Source organism: Mangifera indica, chromosome 3 (assembly GCF_011075055.1).
Source record: "Mangifera indica cultivar Alphonso chromosome 3, CATAS_Mindica_2.1, whole genome shotgun sequence".
In the NCBI taxonomy this organism is placed as follows: domain Eukaryota; kingdom Viridiplantae; phylum Streptophyta; class Magnoliopsida; order Sapindales; family Anacardiaceae; genus Mangifera; species Mangifera indica.
This window is the reverse complement of record NC_058139.1, coordinates 12,176,610-12,201,618: the sequence shown is the minus strand read 5'-3', so window position 1 is coordinate 12,201,618 and position 25,009 is coordinate 12,176,610. Positions and strand designations below refer to the sequence as shown.

The 25,009-nt window shown below is 31.5% G+C and overlaps 1 protein-coding gene across 1 annotated transcript; it reads right to left on the bottom strand.

Annotated features, from left to right (window-relative positions):
• Positions 1 to 14,521: 14,521 nt before the first annotated feature.
• On the bottom strand, positions 14,522 to 20,287 carry LOC123210482 (carboxyl-terminal-processing peptidase 2, chloroplastic). The gene is made up of 13 exons (XM_044628862.1): positions 20,136 to 20,287; positions 19,089 to 19,422; positions 18,834 to 18,983; positions 18,395 to 18,477; positions 18,023 to 18,231; positions 17,583 to 17,651; positions 17,221 to 17,339; positions 16,574 to 16,649; positions 16,450 to 16,491; positions 15,971 to 16,079; positions 15,128 to 15,225; positions 14,954 to 15,047; positions 14,522 to 14,878 (listed from the first exon to the last, which is right to left on the bottom strand). Exons 1-13 carry the CDS (start codon positions 20,226 to 20,228, stop codon positions 14,753 to 14,755), a joined length of 1,602 nt encoding a protein of 533 aa, XP_044484797.1. The 5' UTR covers positions 20,229 to 20,287; the 3' UTR covers positions 14,522 to 14,752.
• Between the last annotated feature and the right edge of the window lie 4,722 nt (positions 20,288 to 25,009).

The following is a 25,009-nucleotide window of genomic DNA, read 5'->3' as shown; positions in this document are numbered from 1 at the left end:
CATAGGCTTCATTGCTTCTTCACCAGATTTTCTTTCTCTTCACGGGAATAAAAAACGACGTCGTTGTTATCTGTATCGCGGCTTTAGAAAGGGAAATTATAGTAAATGCCCTTTTTACCCCTCCATTAAGTAAAAATGTTTATTTTTCCTATTCTTAAGCAAAAATGCCATAAAATTTTTCTAAAATACCAAAATTACCATTTACCACATCTATGTAAACCATCTCACTCACTCTTATTACACACACTTTTCATATCACTCAAACATTCACTCTTACTCTCATTTTTACTCAATATTGATTAGTACGAGTTCGTTCGGATGGAAGAAGTTCATATTTCTTAATTCAAATCGAAAAAAATCAATTCATAAAAAAAAAAATATTTATACGAATCTTAATTTAAAACTTAATTTTATTTGTTAAATCTAGTTTGTATGTCATATAAATAGGGTATTTGAATATTAGATAATAATATAGAGGTTAAATAAAATGATAAAAAAAGATGGGGGGCATTTTGATATTATACAATATATAAAGGATTTAAATAACGTGTTAAAAATAGATAAGTATATTTTGATATAAGACAACATAAAAGGGTATTAAATGAAATGTTAGATAATTATAGGGGGTTAAATGAAATGTTATAAAAATATGAGGGGTAGTTTGATATTAAACATTTTAAGAGCATTATAAATGAAATTTTAGGAATATATAGATGTATTTTGATATGAGACAACATACAGAGGTGTTAAATGAAATGTTAGGTAATTATAGGGAGTAAAATAAATATAAAAAAGTATGGGGGGTATTTTGATAGTACATAACACATGAAAGATTTAAATAATAGGTTAAAAATAGATAAATGTATTTTGATAGAAGACAACATAAAAGGGTGTTAAATGAAATGTTAGATAATTATAGGGGATTAAAAAATGTTAGAAAAATTATGGGGTATTTTGATAGTACATAATATATGAAGGATTTAAATAATATGTTAAAAATAAATAGATATATTTTGATAATAGAGAACATACGAGGGTATTAAATGAAATATTAGAGAAGTATGAGAGGCTAAATGACATGTTATAAAAATATGAGGGTATTTTGATATTAAACATTGTAAGAACGTTTTAAATGAAATGTTACGAATGAATAAATACATTTTGATACAAGATAACATACAAGTTGTTAAATAAAATGTTAAATAATTATAGGGAGTTAAATGAAATATTAAAAAATTATAGGGGGTATTTTAATAGTAAACATTGTAAAAATGTTTTAAATTGAATGTTAAGAATAGATAGATGCATTTTGATACAAGATAACATATAAGGGTGTTACATAAAATGTTAAATAATTATAGAAGGTTAAATGAAATATTAGAAAAATATTAAGGTATTTTGATATTAATAATTATAAGACTGTTTTAAATAGTTATTACAGATTTTTTATTATAAATGAATACTTTTTTCCAAAAACTTGTCATTGTAGGATTGATACTTAAAATAAATGGTTATGCATCGGTTCATTACTAAGGAGATTGAATTCAAGGTGATGACAACACAATGAAATATGTTGGAGGATTCAAACAATTGATTAAAATTTCTTATAACATTTTACGAATTTATTCAGCTTTTGATGGAGACTTGCGGTCTTGATCCAAAGAAAAATTAAGCTCGACTGCCCCATACATATCTAAAATGATGAAGATGTTCAAGGTCTTATTAATATGTCTTAATACTTACAGGAATGTATTCCTATTTTTGTTACATGTACTCCAATTAAAGGACAAGAGGAAGAAGAAGATGATGATGAAGAAGAAATTAGTGGGGGGAAAAAAGAATATAATTTGAAAAACTTGATTGATTTTAGTAATGACTCGTTATACATTGCAAACTCATGGACTTATCGAGAGAAAAATAGGGTTCTCGACCGGGGTGACTTTGATGGAAATGATATGTTCAATATTCCTTTTGAAAAGGCAGAGCTCGAGTATATGTCATCTGTTACCGAGGATATGAATAATTTACAGTTTGAAGATCCTATTTCAGGTGGTGGAAATTATTCTGGGCCATTTTTTGACAATGTCTTGATTGATCCGTTTAGGTGGCTTTTTGATTTTCCTCCACAACCATCAATATCATCAGGTGGTACAAGATCGATTTGAGAGGAGAATGGTATAAAGCTTAGTGATATTTTCCATAATAAAATATATCTCATTGATATGTCTCAATACTTATAAGAATGTATTCCTATTTTTGTTACATGTATCCCAATTGAAGGACATGAGGAAGAAAAAGATGATGATGATGAAAAAGAAATTAGTGGGGTAAAAAAAGAATATAATTTGAAAAACTTGATTCATTTCAGTAATGACCCATTATACATTACAAACTCATGGGCTCATGAAGAGAAAAATAGGGTTCCTGACTACAGTGACTTTGATGGAAATGATATGTTCAATATTCCTTCTGAAGAGGCAGAGCACGAGTATATGTCATTTGTTACCGAGGGTATGAATAGTTTACAGCTTAAAGATCCTATTTCAGGTGGTGGAAATTATTTTGGGTCATTTTTTGACAATGTCCCGACTGATCTTTTTAGATGGCTTCTTGATTTTTCTCCACAACCATCAACATCATCAGGTGGTATAAGATTGATTTGAGAGGAGAATGGTGTAAAGCTTGGTGATATTTTTCATAATAAAGTACAACTGAAAGATGTTGTAAGCAATTTGCCTTACTAAAAGGATTTTAATTAATGGTTAAAAAGTCTGACAGGACGCAATGGGAAATGAAGTGCAAAGCTGAAAATTGTCAGTGGTATATACATGCAAGCAAGTCCAAAGTCGGTGAAGTGTTTCAAATCAGCCAAATGAATCTAACCCACACATGTTCAGTTGATCAAATAATGTCACATCACAGACAAACGGGGGCCCGAGCTTTAGGTCAATTAATGAGCTCAAAGTTTGTGCTGATTGATTGAATTTATCGACCTCAGGAAATAATTATGTATATTGCCGACCGGTATAAAATTGACATTTCATATTCATAGGCTTGACGGGCAAGAAACTGAGTTTTAAATTTTCGAATTCTATACGTTGAAATACCCTAAAATGTCAACAATAAAAAATCTAAAAATACGAGTCGATATATCTTAAAACGGCGAAAATTAAAAAAATAGTATTGAAATTCGAATTCTATACGTTGAAATACCTTAGAATGTGAAAAAATGAAAATTCGTTCAAAAATCTGAAAATACGAATCGATCTATTCTAAAGGTGAAAATAAAAAAAACGAAACTCAAATTTGAATTCTATACAATAAAATACGCTAGAATATCAACAATTAAAAAATCATTCGAAAATATGAAAATACGAGTCGATATATCCTGAAACGAAAAAAATAAAAAGTGAAATTGAAATTCTAATTCTATACGTTGAAATATCCTAGAATGCTAACAATCAAAAATTCGTTCAGAAATCTGAAAATACAAGTTGATCTATCCTAAAAAGGTGAAAAACAAAAAAACAGAATTCAAATTCTATACGGTGAAATACCCTAGAATGTCAATAATAAAAAAATATTCAAAAATTTAGAAATATGAGTCGATATATCCTAAAACAGTAAAAATTAAAAAAACAAAATTCAAATTCAAATTCTATTCATTGAAATACACTAAAATGTCAACAATCAAAAAATCATTAGAAAATCTGAAAATTACAAGTTGATTTATCCTAGAACTACAAAAATTAAAAAAACAGAACTAAAATTCGAATTTTGTAAGTTGAAATACGTAAGAATGCCACCAATTGAAAAATCATTCAAAAATCTAGAAAATACGAGTCGATATATCATAAAATGACGAAATTCTAAAAAACGAAACTGAAATTCAAAAATACGAATCGATATATCTTATAAACGAAAAAACAAAAATATCGAACTGAAATTACGTCATTTCATTATAAAATATGCCAAAAAAGCATAAAAATCGAAAAACTGAATGTCAAATTTGAAAACTACATATCGAAAAACCCTAATATAGAAAAAATGGAACTAAAATTCAAAAATTACAAGTCGAGAAACCCTAGATATGAAAAATATTAATTTACCCCCTCAGAAAATTTCTACTACAATTAGGTCCAATATTTATCCCCCAGCTCCCTAATGTTTTAAAAACGCTACTTCACCCCCTAACCCACGGTCAATCTCTCCTGATTGTGGGATCCACTGTTCCCACAGTAGGAGCGTTGGCTATTCTAACCCCTTTTTCGATGCAAAAATCATCGTTTCTGTCTCCAATTTCAACACAAATCAAATGTACATATCCTATAACACAAAACCCCTTAAGAAATTCAACAAAAACAACCAAGAATCAAAACATTTTATGTATTGTTCAAAATTGGAACCCTAGAATTTTAAACTGAAAAATCTTCCTTATATCTCAATAATCTTAACAATAAATTCATTCAAATAACATTAGGGAAGATGTACTAACCTTCTTTGCCATTTTTGATCGTTGAAAAACATGAAAATCACTTCGCCCGTAGAACGACTGTGGGACCAGTGAAAACTTTCGATTTTGCACAGTGAAACCGTGGGAAAATTAAGCGAAAATAAGTAAAATCCTTTGTTTATATATAGGGGTAGTTTGGTCATTTCATAAAAAGGGCATTTTTGTTTAAACTTGATTGTTTTGGATAATTTTACTTAAACCACCTTAATTTTGGCCATTTAATATAATTTCCCCTTTAGAAATGTCAAACACTGAATTTAAATTGGAACCAAATTTGGGTTAAAATTAAGGAAAATTAATTAAATTATCCTATCTGGGTCAAGGTCTGATACAAATTGGATCAAGTCCAAACACTCCCTGATTTGAATTTAGGTTAAATAAAAAATGGTCTAATTCAAATTGGTCAAACCAAAATTAAATATTGTTTAAGTTTGGTCGAATAAAAAATGATTTGATTTAATTTAATTCAAATTTATAATTTGAATTGTTGATTCGAATTTTTGGCTTGTTTGATTCAAATTCATTATTTGATTTGATGGTTCCAATTAGTGGCTCGAATTATGACTTATTAACAAAATGACACTATTTTACCTTAAATAAATCTATCAATTTGAATCATAAATTTGAATCAAATTGAGTCACAAATTCAAACTATTAAGTCGAACTATGAAAATTCAAATTGAATTGAATCACAAATTTGAATCAAAATGAGCCATGAATTCAAACCAAAAATTCCAGTCGAACTCAAATCAAATTGAACTAAATGCCTCATAACTTGAATTCAACTCAGTTTAATACTCTTACTCGAATTTGTTTCATATTTAAATCAAACTAAGTAAAATCGAATTGAACCAATTTTTGAAATTGAGTCAACTTAACTCAGATCCAACCCTAATTTTGATTGCACATACATTGTCAAGCATCTCAAATAATGTTATGATTGTCCGTTAGGTCGAATCTTAAGTTTCCTACTTTTACTAAAATGGGGGTGACAAGATATTTGATATTATAAGAGGTGAAATAATATTTTACATACTATGGGTTAAATAATATTTTAACACAAAATATACAATGGTGTTGTCATAAGCGTTAAACTCTAAACTATAAAGCATCATATGTTTTTAATCATAAACTCAAACCCTAAGTTTTTAATAGTATATCTTGAACCATAATCCCTATGAAAGGGTTGGTGTTCAATAAAACAAAAAATTGTGGCAGAATGTAACAATTTAATAATTGAAAAGATCCCCAATAACGTCCTTTGGATTATAAGTTTGATCCAGTTAGATTATCTATTCTGTTATGCACACTTCTACATTTTAGCCCAGTCATTGGGATTACAGGTGTCATATAATTTTTGAAAATTTGGTTAGGGCATTGGAATTACAGGGGACATGGTTTTGAAATTTTGGTCAGTCATCGGGATTACGAACGATATATGATTCTAAAATTCTGGCTGAGTCACCAAGAGTACAAATGACACTATGTGACATGAGTCTTAAAATATTTTTTTAATTTAAGATTGTTATATGAAAAGTTTAGATATATTTTGGTATATATACCTTGTTTCATATGTTTAAATATCTTGTTTCATAAGATTTTTTTTTGTCAATATTTGAATTTAATGTTTATATAATGTATATATCACGTTTTGTTTCTACTTACCAAGTTGACGGTTCACCCTTTTGTCATTAACATTTTGCATTTTAGAGTTTGACAAAGAGTGTGAGTGACTATTTAATAATTAGGGAATAAAGAATAAAAATGATCAATTGAGGAGACTGAATAAAAGAAAAATTAGTATCCATTTGATTGTATGCTTTCTGTCGAGGACAATTATTGTCATAATTATGTTAGTTTTTGGGGGTTACATAAACCTTGATCGAAGTGGATCTAAATAAAAAATATAAAAATGATTTATATCCCTGTTAGCCATCGAACTATATACAATATGGTAATGAAAACATTAGGGATATTTGAGAGATACTAATACCATGAGATTTTATACACTTGACATAAGGGGCCTTAGCATTTTGGTTTCTTATGCATGTGTGTAGAGTTGAGTGCCTTAGCATCTAAGATGCTCATGTGATATTGGGAGAGGCTTGGGGTTTGAATCTTCATATGATTAGAGTACCCTTAGCCTAAAGTCCAACCGATAAGTGTATTGGGTGCACTTTTATGATAGACATTTCAGATATCATGTGCTTTCACTAGTCATCTAAGATGTTGATATTAGGGTTGGATTCGAGCCGAGCCAAGCTCGGCTCGCAACCAGCTCGGGCTCGGCTCAGTTTTTTAATGGCCGGCTCGAGTTCGGCTCGAGCTTGACTCGAGTTGAATTTGGCTTGGCTCGAGTTCGACTCATTTTCGATTCGGCTCGGTTACGGCTCGGCTCGGTTCATTTTTCATATCAAAACGGCACTGTTTTGTATATGTATATGGATCAAAACGACGTCGTTTTGTATACAAAATTAAAAAAAAAATATCGAGCCAACCCGAGCCAGCTCGAGCTCGGCTCAAGCTCGATTGAGCCGAGCAGAGCCCGGCTCATTTCGGACTCGAACTGAGCCGAGCCGAGCTCGAGCTCGAGCTGGCTCGAGTTGATATGCATCATTTGACATTAGTTATCCAGGATGACAATACTAATGGAGTTAACCCACGAGGTGCTGAAATAGCTCAAATGGACATTTGAGATGCTAGAAAAACATTCAAGAGCACCACATTGAAATTGAGGATTGGAACACTATTGTTGAATTATGTTGTGTGCAAGTTGCTGATAGGTCATCTACTTACTCAGTGTTTTCACTCACTATGTTCCTTGTTATGGTTTTACAAGTAGACATGTTGAGTAACGAGGCGATAAAGAGCCAATAGTCAACTTGGGACATTACATAAGGAGATGGGGCATTTTTGTCATTCTATTATATGGATATTTATGATGTGATTTTGGATTATACTTATATTTTAGAAACTTTATATTGTGAATGATGTGACTTTGACTGTTTATTAGATCAAGGTATTTTCAATAATTAATGTGTTACAACTTTTTTTACGTTACATGTGTTTAAGTGTCACTCATGTTTTTGTATTCCACTATTTCTTTTAGAGAGGTTCAAGTTAGTATATCTATTCGAGTATATATTTCAGGTAAGATATATATCTAGAGAGATATGTTACATTTTCATTAAAACATTTTCTATCTATTGATCGGATTGGACTAAGACAACAATTAGGTATCTAGCCACTTGGGTAACATAACTATGCAGTCTCATTTCCTTACACACATTTATTGGATTGTAATAACATTATTTGTGTCCTATTACAGGTGCATAAAGTACATATAAGTGTCCCTTTGTAATAATCCTCATGAAAACATATGAATAAAATTATCATGAGAAAAACATATTTTTGTGGGTTTCATGAAATTATGAAAACTATGAGACCTGTCTCACATATGTACTACGAGTATCCTAGCTCCATATATGTATTACAAGATCAAGTCTCATATATGTACTACAAATCTCTAGTCCAACATGTTCACTACACGATTGGGTTTGAAAACATGACTCTACAAGCTAAAGTTGGGAAAATGAGTATGTTATAAAACCAATCTAATGTTCAAAACATCATATGAGATATGTTTTCACAAAAATATGTGCTTGTTTTTGAGCTCCTTAATCATATAACTTACACTCAAATTTCACTTTCAACTTTTTAAAATTTATGTCTATTTATTATTTATTTCAAAAAAACTTACTCTCATCATGACTCAATACTACTGTGTACCTATTAATGTCTCCAAAAACTAATGGAAAAATGGTATGAATGATTGGTCATCTACTATGAACGCTCATTTATTACTTCATTGATACATGACTATTCGTCTTCTATGAATAGATGTTCACTTTCTACTTAATATGAATGACTTCTTCTTTTCTTCATGATTGTTCATGTCTTAATCAACATGCACGTTCATACCTATCATTAAACAATCGTTACTCATACTTCATGAATGTCTTTCAATCCTTATGTTCATGACCATATGTTACTTTAAGGGCATTTTTGTTTGTTTACATTAAAGAATGGTCGTGCACTCTTTTACATAAGCGCTTATCACGCTTCATCGTACATGTCACAAATGACCGCACATGTCCTCTGTATGATCATTTGTCATGCATCAACATCTTTGTCCTAATCGTTGAACAATTATGTATGTCCTTTGTATAGTTGTTTGCGCATGTATGTAACCCTAACTTATATGATTGCACAACTGTATCTATCCTTAAAATGGTCATTCATACATATTTGAAACAAAAATTGTTACTTGTCTTCGCTAGAATTTCACACCAAAATAATATTAATATAATTCTTATTGTTTCAAATAAGCTCATAACATCAAATATACTTAAAATAATAATTTTATCATTAAATTTGAATATTATCACCATTCAATTTCTTTATATAACTATAAGGCCAAAAGACTATTTCCCACCCAAAATATGTTGTAATCTCAATTTTTCACCTGTTAACTATGAAAATCTCACTTACCCACCTATGCGCTGTTAAAATTAACAGTTTAAAAGACAAAATCGTCATATTATCTATAATATTAAAAATAAATTAAAATTTAATCTAGTTTTCCCCCTTAACCCGTAAAAACTAACAATTTCACTATAAGTTAAATTTTAAAAAATAACATTCCCCCCCTAGGGTTTAGCTTTCAATCTCTGATGACAAATTCAGTGCCATTGCCTATGACGAAGCTTTTTAGAGGCATCACCATGCTCCGATCGTCTCTTTTTTCTCCTTTGAAATGTCAATCGATCGAGATCTCGCCTGGAAAGTAGAAGAGCTTCGTTGGGAGACGAAGCTTTTTGTCTTCCCATATGAAGACGATGATTTCATTTTTGTCTAGGAAGACGATCGTCTTCCTAAAAGAGCTTCGTCTCCTGACAAAGCTTTTCAACTTTCCAGGCTAGATCTCGGTTGATCGAAGTTCCAAAGGAGAAAGGAGAGATGGTCGGAGCATGGTGATACCTCTGGAAAGCTTTGTCGTCGACGATGACATGAGATTTGACACTGGGGATTGAAAGCTAAACCCTATGGGGGAATGCCATTTTTTAAAACTTGACATAGGGAGAAATGATTAGTTTTTAGGGGTTAGGGAGGAAAAAAGATAAAATTTTAAAGGGTTAGGGTTATGTTAATTTTAACCATTCATGAGTGGGTAAATAGGATTTTGAAAGTTAACGAGGGGAATTTTGAGATGATAACATACTTTGGGTGGGAAATAGTCCTTTGGCCTAACTATAAACCTAGTGGTGAAAGAGTCTGAGTATCTTGTGAAAATTTGAAAAATCAAAACTAACTGATTCCTAAAAATAGGAATAGAAACCTAAAACCTATAAGGTTGGTTTCTACCTAGAATCGACCTTATAGGTTCAAGATAGATTTTGGTTCCTACCCAGAACTTGTATTTTACGAAAAGTTTGAATTTTTTTTTTAAACATATCTCTTGGATTTGAAAATTTGAATAAAGCTCATGATTGAAGATTAAGATTAAGCCTTAGGCTAGGTTATTCTACTTAATTTAACTTGTGTCTAATGGCTTGAAGACTATAATTTGATAATTGTAGAAATTATGAAATTAAATTTAACACTTCATCATGTTGAGTTGAAGTGGTAATATCTCTGCAAAAAAAATGATTGGCCCCACAAGGTTTAGATTCTCAACACTTAGAATTCAGTTTCATGTTATTTGTTAGCAAAGTTGCAAGTTATGGGTAAACATAATAAAACTGCAAGTTCAACTTCAAGGGAATAATGTTTAGATAGATTTGTAATTTAGACATTTTAATTCTAAAATTATCATTAACAGTTCTGCTTATTCCTCTTTTATCTTTAGATTTCAGTTTTGATTTCTTAGTTGATAGAACTAGAGTCGGAACCCAAACCTGAATTGACTGCTTCCTCACAATAGGAACCATAACCTACCTGAGGTAACCTAGTTTTTAATAAGGAGCCGAAAGCTAGGTACTTAGCGGTTCCAATTCTAGATTGGATTTTTTTTGTCACCCTACATAAACCTAACATATTTCTTTTTTATACATAAAATCATGTTTTCATTTTCATATAAAACTCAAGAAATTGCATATCTCATCATTATAGTATCATTAGCAGATGATAAACATTAACTGAAACTCACATAATGTGTAACACTACCAAATATTCAAGGAGAAAAACAAATCAAGACCTATTACTTACTTGGATTCCTTTCAAGCAAAGTATGATGCCAAATTTTTGTCCTTCTATCGTTGGGTCTGCTCTCAAATCATCAAAATATTTAAAGTATGTTTTCTAGAAAGTGAAAATTGTAGATAAAGATAGCTAAGTCATGTGTTATGTGTCTTTCTATAGAATTGTTAGTTTGATAATCGTTGGAACAATTGTTCATCTTTAGTGAACGATTGTTCATTCATTTAAAATAATTTGACATGACACATTATCCATTTTATTCATCTAGCATGACATGAGCAAGTGTGCATACTTCATGCACAATTGTTGGACAATTGAAAATTTCCACATACATCTAAATAAGCGCAAACTACATAAAAAAATAGATATGATGTCCTTATTATGCACCTGTAGGTCTTATCATAGTTTTACCAATCTAAAGGCATTTGTCAATACAATATATAAGAACATATTTATGTAATAACAGATGAATAATTACAAATTTATTATTAATAAAATAAGATTCGTTGTTAGGATGAAATTACAAACCACCTCTTGGTCTTATTTGACATGCTATATACGTAGCGTCCATTGTAGAATGAACTATAGTGCTTTGTTTATAGTTTTTCCAACTAAATGTAACACCATTCAGACTAAACACATAACATATTGTGATCTATTTTCTCTTTTTTTAAGTTTAAAAACCAGTATCGTTATACCCTTTTATAGTGAGCTTCTATTCTACTTTGTAAACTAATAAAACATCCTTAGTCCTTCTCAAGTATTTAAAGATGTTTTAAACAACTATCCATTAAAGCTCACCTAGATCCAATTAATATATATTACATATGTTTAGGGTGTACAAATATTAACCTGAGAGTACAACATGACTTACATGATAAATCCAATTGTGGATGAATACATGATCTTATTTATCTTTTTTGTTTCTTCTTTTGTTCAAGGACACATTTATCTAGAGAATTTTATGCCATTTGACATCAGTAGGAATCCTCTCTTGGACTTACCCATGTTAAATCCTCTTCACACCTTGTCCATATATGCACTTTGATTTAGGTTGAGTAACTTACGTGATCTCTCATGATAGATCCTTATTCTAAGGATGTAGGTTGCTTCCCCTAAGTTCTTCATGGAAAAACACTTGGATAACTAAGCTTTCATAAACTACAAGTTTGGTATATCATTTTCAATAATCATTATGCCATCAATAGATAATACCGAAAAGGTCACTATGCTTTTACTAACCTTTTTGTACATAGAAGACTCATCTTCACTTTTTATGAAATCAAAATCTGTTATGACTTCATCAAAATGAATATTCAAGCTTTCTAAGGTTTGCTTTAGTCCATAAAATGACCTTTGCAACTTATATACCTTACTAGTTCCTCAAGAACAAAACCATTAGGTTGTGTCATGAGCACATCCTTTATAAGGTTTTGTTTAGAAAAATTGCCTTGACATCCATTTGTTAAATCTCATAGTTGAGGTATAAAACAATCACAAGCAAAATCCTAATGGCCTTAAGCAAAACAATAAAAAGATTTTATCATAGTCGATGCCATACTTTTGTTTGAAACTTTTAGCAGTCAATTGTGTTTTACATGTATGCACATTACATTCCATGTCAGTTTCCCTCTTAAAGACCTATTTACACTATATAGGTTAAATGCCTTTAGGTGGATTCACAAAGTCTCTATTTGGGTTTTTATATAGAGTTCATTTCAAATTTCATGGATTCTAACTATTTGGTAGAATTTGGATCCATTATAGTGTCTTCATGAGTCATAAGCTTGTTACCTTGAACAACCAATATGTGATCATATTGGTCACAAAAAAACCACATCTCTTGGGCTCATGGCGTGCTCTTTCAAACCTATACAACTTCCATGAATCTTGAGCAGTCTAATTTGTTCCATTAATAGTAGGGTAACCTTTTCACAATCTTCGAACACCTCATATGGCATATCATTTTGTCCAACATATGTGGTATCTTATGCAATCAAAACTTTATCAGATTTAATCTTCCTCCTATTATTCTTCTTGAGAATGAATTCTTTTTCTAGGAAAACTCCAAACCGAGTAACAAAGACTTTGTGCTCTTTATGATGGAAGAAGCAGTATCCCTTTGTTTCCTTAGGATACTCTCACAAAAATAAACTTATCAAATTTGAAGTATAGAAAGTCTTCACATGAGTTAAGTTGGCTTTCGCTTAGTCCATAATTCATATAATGTCTTATCCACATATTTGGATGGGAATTGGTTTAGTGTAAGAGTCACAGTCTTTGGGGCATCTCTCCAAACATATGTGAGAAGATAAGTAAAACTCATCACGAATTGAACCATATCTACTAAGGTTCAATTTCTCTATTTAAATACACCATTGTATTACTGTGTCAAGAAGGGTGAGTTGTTATATTATCCCTTACTCCTTTAGATATTCTTTGAATTCTAGGCTCATGTATTTAGTTCCTTGATCGAATCAAATGATTTTGATACTTTCTCCCAACTAGTTCTCTACTTCATTATTAAATTCTTTGAATTTCTCAAATGATTCAAACTCGTGTCTCATAAAAAACATATATTCGTAATTGCTAAAATCATCAATAAATACTATAGATAAAGCCTAACAATTTCATTTTTCTCTCACTTTATCCAGCAAAAGGCAACTTGGTCATCTTGTCTAAAATGCATGACTCACATTTATCTAATGATTGAAGGTTAAATGATTCCAAAACTTTGTCCTTTTAGAGCTTTAAAATGCAGGTTGAGGTTGCATTATCAAGCTTGCCATAGGTATGCAGGATTTAGTTAATCATGTGTGGCTTTCTTTATATTGAGATTAAGAACAACATTATTTAAATCAATAACACATAGAGCTTTAATTAATGACACAGACCATTAATTGCCTTGAAACGAAAATTATTAATACTGATTTAAGACAAAATTGAAAAAAAAAAAAACACTTCTTTTTCACTGTATTCAAATCCATGTATACTTGTAAAGATGTGTTATTTTTTATCTGGACAGTTGAATGTATTGGTAAATCATCCCTTAAGATTACCCTTTTTCATCTCTCCTTGGGAACACTTTTGAGTCATTCAAATGAAATCAGTTATTCTGCTATCTGCTGAGTTAGCTGTAGCACCATTTGTAGGGCTGAACTCGAGCCGAGCCAGCTAGAGCTCGGCTCGGCTCGGTTCGAGCCTGAAACGAGCTGGGCTCTGCTCGGTTCAATCGAGCTCGAGCTGGGACGGGTTGGTTCGGTAGATTTTTTTTAAAATTTTTTATATAAAACGACGTTATTTTGATCAATATATATTAAAAACGATGTCGTTTTGATAATGAAAAACGAGTCGAACCGAACGGAGCCGAGCCAAACCGAAAATGAGCCGAACTCGAGCCTAGCCGAGCCGAACTCGAAACACCCATAAATAAACCGAGCCGAGCCCAAGCTGGCTGCGAGCCGAGCTCGGCTCAGCTCGAATCCAGCCCTATTGCCCAAGCAAATTGATGCAGGAAGACACTGTACATACGAGTGTCACGAATCTCTCATACCTTTCCCTAGAACCGACCATAATCACGCTTCATAATTCATTTCTCTAGAACCCCAGTGAAATGATATTTCTATTTGCTGCAATAAAGGGGGCAATTGCAATAAATTCACTTAAGGTCCCTCATAATTTCTAGTTTTCACCCTTAGGAACATTTACTATCATGTTCATAACAGGTCATTATTCAAGTTCTCTACTTGGCATAAAACCAAAGAATTCTCATTGAGATATGTAAATTCTCTGTTTCATTATGACAATTCAATTTAAAATCTGTTATGTGCGTCTTATAATTTTACAATTGAAAAAGAATTAGTGAACCTTCAAAAGAATGCTAAAACTACACAAACAATTCAGACATCTCCCAGTGCCCCACCACCACCCCCACTTTCCTCCTTTTCCCCCCCACATACATTAAAAGAAAAAAAATCCTTCTTATCTTGAAAATAGTTGGAGTCCATTGACATAGCAAGTAGATGCAGGATCCTCAAGGCAGCCACAAAACCCATCTACATCCTTGGGAAACGACTTTGGCAGAGGCTGGTCCGGTGTCACTCCAACCTACTGGGCAGCAAGACAAGAAGTTTAGTCATAGGAGAGTGAGAGAAAGGAGATGATGCAGAACCAGCAACAGACCTTGTCAATATCGGTATGAGTAGGCGTCTCATAACGAGCAACTGTAACTGCCAAGCCAGAGCCATCAGAAAGCTGAAAAACTGACTGAATTTTGCTGCATAGTGGAAAAATAAAGGCTCGAATTAGGGATCTGCCATATATGAATATGCATGAAGATGGAGGAAAAACAGATACCCTTTTCCAAAAGTAGGTTCTCCGAACAACACAGCACGTTTGTTGTCTTTCAAAGCACCGGCCAATATTTCACTTGCACTTGCAGTTCCCTTGTTAACCTGTGCATTGGCCAATGGTAGATTTTGTTTCAAACCTTTGGCACGATTAAAAAATTAATTTCAGAATAAAAAGTGTTTGATACTGCATCTTGAAAACAGGATTTGAAAACCACAAAATGCAGTCTCTGAAGACTAGTGTTAAATTTGAAAACAACCATGAATTGTTTAATGCACTTTTTGAAAATAAGATTGAAAAAAATTCCTCTACTTCAATATATTGACACCATATAAATTTTCATTGTCTGGTGTTCTAAAATAACCATTTTTAAAATAAATTACTAAATTGTAATTAGATTTTGATAATACAAAATTCAATTTCACATGTTCCCCTTTTCAGACAAATTCTCTAATCCAAACCATTAAAGACCCTCTAAATCCTGAAAATAAAAACACACACACAAACAAGAAGATAGTTAAAGGGACAAATTATTCAGGAAAATAATTTTATAGTGATGAAACTTTTAAGTATTTTCTACTAAACTACAACATTCTTATTTAAGGCTTCTCTTAGATATGAGAAATTTCCTTTCAAAGATGCTTCTAGTAAAATCAGTCCCTGGTCATCATGGACCATCGGCTGCTCCCAAGTCCACAGAGGTTTTGGTTACACATGCAGAAAGAGAGATGATAATGATAGAAATAGAAGGACCGGACAGAACACTCATGAATCTCTTTGTCAAATTATGTCATAAACATCAAGGTATTGCGAAGACCAAATTCAATCAATTATAAAATATTAGCATACCAGCACTGCTAGGGGCTCTGAAGCTGCTAATGCATCACTTCCATCTGTGTCATATATGTCTCTAACACCCTTGTTATCACAAATATACACAATCACACCTTTATCTAACCTGAATGCATCACAATTATTAGCATGCTTGCTACATAATCTAAAACAGATGAAAGGATGCAGGATAATCCCTTTTGGAGTACCAATAGTTTAATTGGAAATTTTGGTGCTTTTGATGATAAATATTACAACTGCAAAGAATATTCACTGATACTAGAAGATCCTAAGGTATTGGATAACAAGATCACAAAATTTATGTTGCATTCAACTGGAAAATGCAACAAGAATCATTCTAACACAGACAAAGTTTTACCAATGTTAAACCCAATAACATGATCATCAATTTACATAAAAATAAGGCACCCCTATATTCATTGAAAAGCCGTGTACTAAAATTAATTTATTCACCATTAACTGCTCGATTAACTTACCAAATCTTGGCAATCTCAATTCCTTCTGGGAAAAGACCACCACTGCAGTAAATTTAAACTTTCAGAGAGCCTGCCAAAGGGCCAAGGTGAAAAAAAAAAATAGAGGATGTTGAAAGCTAATCACCTATTATCTCGAAGGTCTAATACATATGCATTAACACTATTACTCCTTAACGTATCAATTGCTTCCCTGACAGCTCCTACAAGAAAAGTATCGGCAAAAAACAATATTATCGAATATGGAAACAATTAAATATCAGTCAATATTTTAGAATAGAACATATTAAAATCACATTATATTAGCTTAGAGAGAGGAACTGAAGTAGCATAAAGGTAATAACAATTCAAATCAATTGAAAAGAAAATTCATTTAAAAGCAATTTGTGCTATCAGTAATGGCACTACTGTGTAAACAATTGGTCAGGACAACATACAGAAAACAACAAGAAAATCAAGCTTCTTGAATCAACAAATAAATAAATAGCTCACTATTTCTATGATCAGCATCGCAAAGTCAATTGACTATCAAAATCTAATACTCATTAAAACTTGTAGAATGCGAACCATAAATTTCTTTAACAATATGTATCAAAAGCATGTTAAACTTCGTTGGAGAATAGATTACCAATCACATTCATTTATTACTACAAATTTCTTTCAAAAAACAAAAAAATGCTTTCAGGCCTTGAATGCAAATAAATTTCACCAGAATATTCAGTATAACTGCTTGAAAATTGTGCAAAATTCATAACAAGCTCCATCACTACTTACCAGAGGCATTTTGGTTGAATGATGTCAGTTTTATATACCCAATCCTAGGTGAATCCTTCCCTGAACCAGGAATCTCACACAGTCTTGACTTCACTGGATTCAGTGACACTTTCTCTCTCCTGGAAAGTAGCACTAGATTAACTTCAAAAATAAGGAAAGGCAGATCATGGATCACTCAATTACAACATTCAGAAGAGCATAACTAATATCAAAATGGTTTCATGAATAAGTAAGGAAAAAAGCAACACAAAATCCAAATTGTATGGCTTTTCTGAGATATGCAAACCATATAAACCTTTATAAAACTGGAACAAAGTATCCATTAGATATGAAAACAGTTTTAAAAAAAGAGGAAAACTTACGTCAAAGCTAGATGCTTTATTTCAGGTCCACTGCGTATGGTTAATTCCACTGAGCTTCCTTCGGGTCCCCTGAAATTCACTAGAAAAGCTTAGACATCAATATACAGATAAAAAGGGCCAAAGATAAGTTCGTAAAAATATAATGAAAATTCATGTTTGTGGAAGGATTTCTAAAGACTTGAAAAAAATGTCATCAACCAAATCATACTCACAATATAGGAAATCTCAAAAACCTAAAGATCTTCTAGAAACAATGTTTCTAGAAAAATACTTAGTACAAAAAAATCACAGTCGATTAACTGTTATAATAAATCTGTAGCAAGTCTCAAGCTTTTTTTCAATCTTTTTTTATTCAAAACTAGACAGATATTTATTCACAATCAAAACATCCAACCAATAAGGCTGAACTGACTTGTTGACTTATAAAGTGAGACACTTACTGCAACCTCTCCGCTGCATCATAGATACCCATGCTTTCTGTACTTGTATCATCTATTGCCAGAATAATATCTCCAGACAGAATTCCAGCCTTATTTGCCGGACCTCCTGGAGAAGCTGATATAACTACAAGTCCCTCAGCTGATCCATTAGAACCTGTAGGGTAGCCTATTGAAAGGCCAATACCTGTAAGAGCCCCTCGAGTTCCAGACTGCCTTCAAAGAAGATATTAACAGATTTAAGGGGGAATCTCCAGATAAACAGAAAATCTTCTGAAGCAGACTACAGCAAATCCAGATAATGTGTGCTGGTTCCTATAGGATATCCAATTGAAATGCAACAAACGAAAGGTGTAAAAGAAAACAGCCTCTTACCTGCAAACTTTTAAATTTTTCAGGCTCTAAGAATCGAGTAAAAGGATCATCCAATGTGGCAAGCATCTTCCTTATAGCCATGTCTGCAAGCAAATTCATGAAAATAATTCAATGAGTTGGTGCACTATAAAAAAACAAGAATGATATCTTCAAATTGTTTATCAGAAAATATTATTGCCTCAATTTACATATTTGTAGATCCTTAATTATAACATGATTGTAGAAATCATGACCTTTTGCTCGAACAAGAGTTGGAAGGTGTATGAATGATCAGAAAACAACATTGCTAGCATCCAAATATTAAGGCAATTAACAAATCAAAAGTCACCAGAAGATTATACATTAACATGTTAATCTGATTAGAACTCCAGTTTTTTTTTTTTTTTTTTTTTTGAGAAGAAATTATGACAATATCATTGATTGAAAAACAATTACATACATGTCTCTTCTCGGTTGTTCATTGGTTCATTTTGCAGTGCATTTTCTCGGTAACGAAACCAACTTTGTCCATTGAATGTTTTGTCAATATAAGCACGATCAATTGTTCTCCATGCCTCTAAGAAGAGTTGATTCTCTTCACTGAGAGCCACTGAACAATAAAAATAAGGATTAGGAAAGAAAGCAGCATAAATGAACAAATTTTCTCAAAGCTTTCAGCATTCCATGAATACTTTATACACAAAAATAATCTTACAAGATGATGTTTCACTAACAGCAACTGAAACTGATGTAATAAGCAGCACAGCAACAACTAACTGGACAAAAAGAACAGAAAAGCGTTGCTTGAATCTGTCCGAGCAACTCATCACTTTGTGACTGCAAGTATGTTTCATGTGAAACCATCCACTCAGAGAAAAAATGTTCTTGTTCAGCTTGCATACAGGATGAAGCAAGAACCCTTTTTTCAAACCTTCATTAGAATTATTGCATCTTCTTGTACTATTACTGGTTTTTGTCCTTGTACACAGTAAGAAATTCTGTAATCGAGCTTCTAAGGTCCTCACATGTAGAGATTTCCATGTCTGGACCTGCATTAAGCCCAATCCAAATAAAATAAAAACTCAACACGGCATACATGCCTTGTAAATAAGTTAGCACTGGCATATTCACAGACAGTCTACTCTACAAGAGAGTTATACCGCCACAACCTTTTATCATGCAAAGGGTAGGAGGCAAATTAAATGTGACTAACCACCTAAATGCAATAACTTGATAGACAAAACAGCAGCCACACAATACATATAATTTACTGCTCCACTAATATTGCATCGGTACGCAAATATTTAGGCAATGACTAAGCTATAGAAAATTGAAAAATCAAGATATCTGGCAAGCCAAGATATAAAAAAGGCAACAACTTTGTGAAGAAATACAGTAAACCCAAGTCCACTCGTCTCAAACAAATCCACACATCACGGAGGCAAAAATTTCAATTCCGAAATTCATTTTTTTATTTATCTACTTCGTTCACTGAAATAATAATTTGGATAAACCAAACAAAAAACTGAATTAATCAACATTATTAGGCAACAAAAGCATGGTTGCTCATTATCATAAATGCACCTCCCAGTAAAAATAATAATAATAATAATAAGCAAACCAAACCCAGATGATAGAAGAAATCAAGAACTCGGATGTTGTTAAAGGTTAAGTCAATATAAGATATTAAAGCGTGTTCATAAGGCAGTAAATTCAGATGATAATAGTTAATCATGAAAATGAGAAAGTAAAAGAAAAGAACCTGCGAAATGGTGGGGCTTCTGATAATTTTAGAGATAGTGAAATGAGAAGAAAAACCGGGAGAAGTAGCAGAGCTTGCAAGGAGGAGCTCCATCAACGTGGAGTGCCAGAGCGGTAGAGTCCCATAAAATTGGCTGTTTTTCACCTCCTTATCGTTGTATGCTACATATTCCAAACTGGGCCGAGGCCAAACCCAATAACGAGAGTCCATTATTTTATTTCTTATTATTTTGGTGAGACTGAAAAAACATTGCTAATATTGAAGACATTACCAATCACCTTTCGTCTGAATTTAATATGAAGTTATAAATATTATATTCACACCTAATAGTTTTCTAAAATCCAAATGGTTTTATCTTCTTGAGTCATTTATAACTTTTAAATTCTTTTTTTAAATAATTTTCTAAAGCAAATATTTTTCATGAAATAAAAAATCAAACAAGAATGAGATATTAATTAAAATAGATAAAAAAATTTACACCTAAATCTTTTTTAGGCAAACTTTTAATATATTTATTTTTGTAAACAAACTCATTATTTATTTTAATAATACCCTTACTCTCTTAGTTTACCTTCCTTCAACCATGTTTTTTTTTTTGGCTACATACTCCAACGTTATCACATTGAAATTAAGTTTGATAACTTATATTTGTATAAATTAAAACTTTTATTATTAACTCATTGTGAAAACTTGAATGCTAATTTCCAAAATAGGTTGATGTTTTTGTTTGTTTGATGATACGTCTTGATCGAAACAAAAAGCAAAAACGTGATTTCATGGAATACAAATGCATTGTGAATGTGTTGCGACAACGACACAATATAATCTTTTCTAAACTCTAAATCGATGCACTTGTTGTTTGTTTCAAGAAGTTAATTGATATTGTTTTTTATCAGAAAAATGGTAGAACTGATATACATGCTTGGATTTGGTGAGCAATGGGTTGATGGAGGAGATAATACTTCAAAATACATTGTTGGGGTTTAGACACTGGTTTCAACCGATTGGAAAATAAACTACGATGGATTTTTAGAAATAGTGTATTCTCATTTGAGCATCGATCGAAGTTATAATGATGTAAAAATTTATATGTCAAACACAACAAAGTCTAATGATTTGTCATATTTGTTAAAGGATGACTATAATGTTCAAATTATGATGAAACTGTCTAGGGCACACAAAAGGACTTCATTATTTCTTGTTGTGGTTACATGCCCAACAAAAGTGAAAACCAACTATGAACAACAACATCCAAAACCACAACAAGGGATTCACCAATCCCCACCAATCGAAGTTCACTATTTGGATAACATATATGCACAACTAGAAAGTGTGTCTAAAAGTAGCAAAGTGAATGTGAACTTGCATCATGACGATGTTGAGGTTTGGGTTTGCTTGATTCCATCCTCTCAAGATTGGATAAATGGTGAAAGAGGTCTAAAACCATTATGGGGTATACCTAAGGGATGTTATCAGACGGACGATTTTCCTATAAATGATTTTCACTTCGACGAACAAGATGATTATGGTGGTTGTGATGATTTGAGTGATGGTGGTTGTGATGATAATGGTAGTGCTAAGGGGGGTGATGATGGTGGTGATGATGCGAGGGTTGGTCCAACAGGGATAGCTTAGGAAAGTTCAATTCACGTTGCTCCAATGCATGATAGTTCCATTCCCATTAATATGCAATTCCAAATCCTTTTTTTCGTGGTCTAGAGCCTTATAAGGATGTAAAAAATAAGGAAATTAAAATTCATTCAACTGCATCATGAGATGGGAGATTCAAAGTGAAAGATCAATTTCCTTGCAAACAGGTTTTAATAAATATGTTATATAGGGATGCATTAGAAAATAGTTATCAATTCAAGGTGATAAGTTCAAATAAAAAAAAAGTGGGATATAAAATGTGTGCATCAACAATGCAAACGAAAAGTGTGAGGGGTGAAGTTAAGTAACAGTGGACATTTTTGTGTTATAGAGGTTAGTAATGCACACTTGTCCTCGAAATGTAATAAAACCTCACCATAGAGAAGATGACAAAGGGCACTTAAAAAAATATTGTAAACTATGTTTACCGCAGGTGACTGGGTGTATAGGTCTAAAGACATCATAATGGATATGGCGGATAGATATAGAATTGATATCTCTTATGCACCAACTTGACATGCCAAGAATTGGGCTTTGAATGAATCAAAGGTTTATCGGAGGAGTCATTCAAACTATTATTGACATATTATTACAACCCTGAATAACAAAACTTTGACACTATCACACATATAGAAACTAACGTAGATAATCAGTTCCATTTTGTCTTTATAGCTTTAGGATGCTCTATTAGAGCGTTTCGTGATTATTGTCGTCCCATCATTTGTATCAATGAGACATTCTTGAAAGGTCGATATTAGGATACACTTTTTTTACTGTGGGCAATGATGAAAACAACCAAATTTATTTATTAACATTTAGTGTTAGGGAAAATGAGGAAATGATAACTTGGACTCCATTCCTTCAAGTGTTACATAGGTGCATTAGATACCTCTCATATTTAGCAATTATCTCAAATAGACACCACGTTATCACTTGATGTGTGAGAAAAGTGTTCTCGAATGCATAACATGGTCGGTGTAATCATCATATAAAGGGGAACCTATGTAGTTGATATAAACAAACAAAACATGTAAAAGGATTATTTTGGAGAGCCACGAAAGTGTATCAGATAAAAGATTTTGAGGAGGCTGTGTAGATGGTTAATGATGAAAATCTCAATTGCAACTAAATTTGCTTAGAAAGTAAAATCCTTTTAGTTTTGCTAGATTTTGATAGGAATAATATAATAGGTAAATCATATATAATTTGCTTACAAATGTAAATGTGTCAAATGTTTGCCTAAAAATGTTGAAGTGGAAAGTTTTTTACCTATTATAATTAATATCTGAACAAAAATATATAAATTTTTTTAAATTATACTTATAAAAAATTTTAGGGAAAAATTCAGTTAAAAAATACATGATAGAAATAATAAATTCAGATCAAAAGAAAAAGAAAAATTAAAATTAAGAGTAAGTTTACTACAAGTATTAAAATATAAAATTAGAAAAAATGTTTTCATATATATATATATTTATATATATATCAAAAACCAAACATTTTCTTTTAGATTTCTTTGTTTGATAATTGTTTACTTCCTTGAGATTTAGAAATTTATTTGGGTATATAAGCCTTTTTTTTTTTTTAAATAGAAAACTTTTATTTAAGTTAGGTTATCATTTTCGCGTTTCATCAAAAATTACTTTTTTATCTAATCATATTTAAACATAAACTTCTCTCGTTTATTAGTGGTTAGTTAATATCTCCAAGTTATCAACTATCCATACGATCACTCCCTTGTCAACATGTGTGAAAGAATAATTATATTAACCGAAATTTTCTCAATTAAAATTTTTCTAATTGATTATTTTCTTCATTCAAGTTTTAGAAAAATATTTCAGCTCTCTCTCTCTCTCTCTCTCTCTCTCTCTCTCTCTCTCTCTATTCACTTCTTTTATTGAATTATAATAGTTTAAGAAACGAAAATAACTCATTAATTTTTAATATTATTAAAATTGAATAATAATTTATTCCCAAAAATTTTATTAAATGTATAACTTTTGGTTTATAATAATTTTAGGATTAATAATTATAAAATTACAAAATAAAATTTAAAAAGTCACTATTGGTGAATGCTATTGACAAACCAGACAATTGTGAACCACACTTGGAAGTATTATTTCAGCTATCTACATAGTATAATGAATTTTTAAATTAAAAATAATTATATAAATGATTGATTTTCAAATTGAAAGTATTTTTTAATCATTGAAACTAACATTTAAATTTAAATCGTGGATAAAATAAATATATTTTTTAAATTTCTATTGGTTAACTTAGAGGAAAACAAATTTACTTTAAAAAAAAAAATGACAACAAAAGAAAAAGGCAAAATACATAAACCCAGTAGAGCATAAGACAATAATTAAGCTTGTCAATTAGATTGAGCAAGTCTGAAACTTGATTATTCAATCTGAAAAAATATATTCCAAGCCAACCAAAATTCAGGCTTTGGACATGGCTAGATAATATTTTTGTCTGATAAGCATTTCAAATTCAGGCTCTAAGGCTCGATGGTGCTCAAAATGTTTACAAAAATATCATATTCTAATAACATTATATAGTTCGTATTAAAAACATAATTATCCATATCATACAATATATGGTACATATCTTACAATATGATATAATACAAATAAAAAATAATACATATCCTTATTTATATCAAATTAATATGATATAACAGACGTATCTTAGTCATTCTTTACAATATGTACTAACATTAACTTTTTAAAATATAGTAAACTTATATGAATTAATAATATGTACTAACATTAGTATTGAATTATGTGGCAGTTGAGCCATGTCATTATTCTACTGCATTTGAACCATTAAAAGAACTCTTAAAAACTCTGTATAATCCACTAAAATTAAAACTCTAAACTAGAGATCTCTTCCATACCAATCTATCCTCTTCCCTAACCATTGACATTGTAAAACCCTAACTTTGACCAAAACATATTAGTCTCAATGTGCCGTTATACTCACGTAGCTAATCATAACATCATGACAAGCTAACCATGTTGATTTCAAAAAAGGGAGAAAATTAGGGCTTTTGGTTTGGGTTCTTTCGGATTATGGTTTGGTTTTGTAGTTTTAAAGTTTGTTAGGGTTTTTAAGCCATTACGGGAGGTGGCTCACTTGTGGGGTGATGAGGTTGGTACTTTTATTGATATTTATATTTGGCTTCCGTCATTTGATTTTTTAGGAGAATTTAGGATAAA